This window comes from Sinocyclocheilus anshuiensis, unplaced genomic scaffold (genome assembly GCF_001515605.1).
Source record: "Sinocyclocheilus anshuiensis isolate Anshui unplaced genomic scaffold, SAMN03320099.WGS_v1.1 scaffold199, whole genome shotgun sequence".
Lineage (NCBI taxonomy): Eukaryota > Metazoa > Chordata > Actinopteri > Cypriniformes > Cyprinidae > Sinocyclocheilus > Sinocyclocheilus anshuiensis.
This window is the reverse complement of record NW_015552582.1, coordinates 998625-1002904: the sequence shown is the minus strand read 5'-3', so window position 1 is coordinate 1002904 and position 4280 is coordinate 998625. Positions and strand designations below refer to the sequence as shown.

Genomic DNA, 4280 nt, shown 5'->3' with positions numbered 1-4280 from the left:
TTTTAATGTTTTTGTCTCATCGCTCCGGCCTGACAGGGCATCACAGTATGGTAAGGGGCGTAACATTTCCATCACACGATTGAGGTATTCGGCCAATCATAATGCACTGGATAGCTGGTCAATCAGAGCACACTTTTCAGACCGATGAGCTTTGTAAAAATCAACGCGTTTCAGAAAGGCAGGGCATAGAGGAGAAACAATAATGTACAGTATGTGGAAAATAATGTGTTTTTTTAACCTTAAACCGCATAAACACATTTCATTACACCAAATACACAAAATAATGTTCTTTTTAGCAGCATCATATGACCCCTTTAAATTTTCTCAACCTCAAGCCATCCCAGATATAGTTTGTTTCTTCATCAGAACAGTTTTGTAGAAATTTAACATTACATAATTTGCTCACCAATGGCGTCAGAGTTCAAACAGTTGATAAAAACATCACAATAATCCACACAACTCCAGTCCATCAAGAAAAGAAAGCAATATTATGGATACAGGATTCATATTTTAGCTGGAAGCAATGGTTTGAAGTTAAAAATTATGTCTTGATGAATTACAAACATGCTGATTTTTGCTTCACAAGCTGATAAACAATAAACTGGTGGACTGGAGTGTGGATTATTTTGATGTTTTTATCATCTGTTTGGACTCACAGATACAACTTTTGATCTTAATATTATGCATTAGCAAATGTGAAAATTAACATTAACTAAGATTAGTAAGTATGTTTCGTTGTTAGTTCATCTCTGTTTCTCTTGACAAGAAGTTAAACACAGGAATAAGTTTAATTAATAAATCAAAAAAAAAAGAAGGAAGACAAAGATTCATACACAATAGAGCGGGACATGTCATCCTTGTGACTCCTGAAGGCTTGAGAGGAGCTCCATTAATGAATGTTTCATTGTCCAAAAGACCTAGATTTAAATTGATCTGAAAGAAGGGATGAGAAATCATTTCAAATGATCACTCCTCCACAAAACATAATACGGATGTGATGCACTATTCCCAAAAAATACTGTACACAAGTGATTGTCTTACCTGTACATTGTACTTAGTCTGGTTAGTTTCACTAACCGCTGTCACATTTAACACCACTGTTTCCTGTGAAAACAAACCACACGAGTTACACAATGACAAACGCGTACAGGATCCAGAATTGACAGTCATGTGCTGAAGTTTTCAAAGCTGATGGACACTGCTTTTGGTAAACTAACCGCGAATGTTAAAGCGACGATTTCCTTAAATGTGTCAAACCATGATCTAAGCATCTTTAAAAACCAAATCTCTATTAAATTGGCAGATATCTATGCTATCTGATAAGCCTTTGTACTGCTACACGTGAATGCATCAGAAAGACATTAAACTACCTCAAAATATATTAAATGTCACCCACCGTGGTTATTTGTTTCGATTGTGCATTGGCCAGGACACACAAGACGCTTAAATAAACCACCGTTAAATGTATTTCCCATGTAGAGGCCATTTTTTTCACGCTAGATATCAACAATACGTGCGCGTCATGTCGTAATTTCGGTCATTCCAATTTGAGTTGACGTAGCATCGTTATTGAGAACTCTTATGCCCCCTATTGGATATTAGGAGTACTACAGGAAGCTCCACATACATTTTGTAGACATCTTTTTTGTCAGATGAACATACTGTAAATAGTTACTTGATTTCACATCTTGCGCTTTCACTTGTGAAATATTTTAGCGATATTTTTGTTACTACATTTCAATTAATTTTTATTTAATTAAAATTACACTACAATTTCATGAACTAATTTTGGTAGGGAAATCCCTATGAGAAACCATAATTTATACCTTACATTGTATAGGCTACAGTGTTTCGTTCATTACAGATAGATTTACCTTATTCAAATTTGTGAGAACAATGTTTATGCCTAATAATGTCTGCCAAGTTTAAATAATCAAGCAGCAAACATGGGAAATTTTTAGAATAAAAAAATAATAATTTTACATTATTAGGATTGTCTTGTTTTACTGCTCAGTTGAGATTCTCCTGAATTCTTCCAAACAATTAAGGTCAACAGAAAGGAAAAAAACTTAAAATAATGATAATTATAATAATAATAATCATTTTTATATTTTTGTTTTTAACAAATATCATGTAATGTTTTTTTCCAGTTTAGAGGACAAAAAATTTCACTCAACTTTTGAGAGTGAAAATTACTTTAATGATTTAAAGCAGGATGGAGTCTCTTACCAACAGAGATGATTTTACTGATCTCCTCCTGACAAAAATCTTCAAAATGTTGTTTTAGATCAGAGAGAGATTTCCTTAGGCCATCAGATTGAATATGACTAACAGTCGTACTGGATGACTCCTCAGATTCAGAAGAAGCAGAGAGAATCTGAAAAGTTTATATTGAGAAAAACATAAAAAAAAAAATAAAGTATGAACATTTAGATTGTTTTGCTGTATTTATAATGTGCATAACAAATTTCCAAACATACCATGCATGTTTTGCACTGAACCAGAGAAAATGCCTCAGGCAACATGTGGTTTTACCTTGAAATTAAAATGTTTCTGTGTGTGTGGATATTGATCCAGCTCTGTGTCTCTCCTCTGGAGATCAGCAACCTCCTGCTCCAGCTGCTCCAGGAGTCCTTCAGCTCGACTCACTTCAGTCCTCTCCTGATCTCTGATCAGCTGTGTCACCTCATGCTGTCTTTTCTTAGAGAGGATGAGCTCAGTGAAGATCTTCTCATTGCGCTCCACTGTTGTCTGAGCAGAGTGCTGTGAGTGCACACAGAGAAACCGGTAGTGCAGTTTAAACTGGATCAGCCAAACTTAGATTTTGGTCTGCTCCTACTAAGCTATCATATGACTTTAGAACTGCTTTTATAATACTTTTATAATGATCTTGTGTCATCATTCATTTTAATTGCATGGAAAAGAGCAACCAGCAAATTATATAAAATATCTTCCTTTAGAGTTTAGAATGACATGAGGTAAAGTGTAAAGGGTGAATTTTCATTTCTGATGCCTTTAATTCTACAACAAACACATATGACTAGACAAAATACATAATGTTCAGAAGTTTCGGGTCAGTACGTCTGTGAAAAATGTATATAATTTAAAATGACTATTTCCTATTTTAATATGTTTAAAAGTGTAATCTAATCCTGTTTTGGCAAAGCTGAATTTTCAGCAGCCATTAGGCTACTGTATCACATCAGTGTTCATCAGTCATCAGTGTCACATGATCCTTCAGAAGTCAATCATGTTGCGCAAGAAACATTTCTTATTATTATCAACGTTGAAAACAGTAGTGCTGTTTAATATTTTTCTGAAAACGTGATAGCCTATATTTTTTCAGGATTTTTTTATTTGAAAAGAATGCAAAAAATATTTTGTAACGTTATAAATGTACTGCCACTTGTTTAATTGAATGCATCTTTGTTGAATAAAAATATTAATTTCTTTAAAAACATCTTACTGACCCCAAACTTTTGAACTATAGTGCACTTAAATTAGTTTTCTTAAATGAAAAGAAAATGATCATATCACCTTCAGCGTTTTCACAACCACAGCTCCTCTATCATTTTCTGTTTCTCCTGGATTTTCTGCGTGGTTGTTCTCTGCATCTTCTCAACCTGGTCCTGTGGGAAAAAAAATATTCCTTTATGATTCCAGGGACAGAGTGAACATTACAGATAGGCCTACTAGTAGTACGTTCTCTGTGTGATGTCTTAAAGGGGGCATAACACACAGTTTCACCCAATCTCATGTTAATCTTGAGTACCTATAGAGTAGTACTGCATCCTTCATATCTCCAAAAACTCTTTAGTTTTATAATATTTATAAAAGAAAGATACAGCTTTAGGATTCTCTCTGGAAAACGCCGAGCTCCTGGAAGCGCGCTGTGGGCGGAGCTAAAGAGTGACGAGCACTTGGGCGCCAAATGCCAACAAAACAGACATTTGATGCGTTTCACTTACCGTCTGCAGTTCTGAATCATGACCGAGATCTTTTGTAGCTGGGGCCGCTCCATCTTTCAGTATCAAACGATGTGCAAATTCAGCGTCGAACTGGGCCTTGTTTATAAAACGTTCCTCAACAAACACACTTGTGAAACTTCGTTGCTGCCCCGGAAAAACAAACTGTATCCACTGTCTACGCTGGGTTCTTTAGGAAGCTGAACAAAGTTATCTTTCCCTTACAACCAAAAACACACTTCAGAGACATTCTTCCCGAGCGAGTGCCGTGCTCTTGCTCTCGCTCTGGTCGATGTGTTCGCAGGCGCGCTCTTC

At 35.7% G+C, this 4280-nt stretch overlaps 1 protein-coding gene across 1 annotated transcript in view; it reads right to left on the bottom strand.

Moving 5' to 3' along the window:
• Positions 1-1545, bottom strand: part of LOC107665350 (glycoprotein integral membrane protein 1-like) — a 5570-nt gene extending 4025 nt beyond the window's left edge. Inside the window, exons 1-3 of the mRNA XM_016456188.1 lie at positions 1397-1545; positions 1042-1104; positions 834-933 (exon numbers count right to left, since the gene is read on the bottom strand). Coding sequence (XP_016311674.1) covers positions 834-933; positions 1042-1104; positions 1397-1486 — 253 coding nt within the window. The 5' untranslated portion in view covers positions 1487-1545. The remainder of the gene's footprint in view (positions 1-833; positions 934-1041; positions 1105-1396) is intronic.
• Between the last annotated feature and the right edge of the window lie 2735 nt (positions 1546-4280).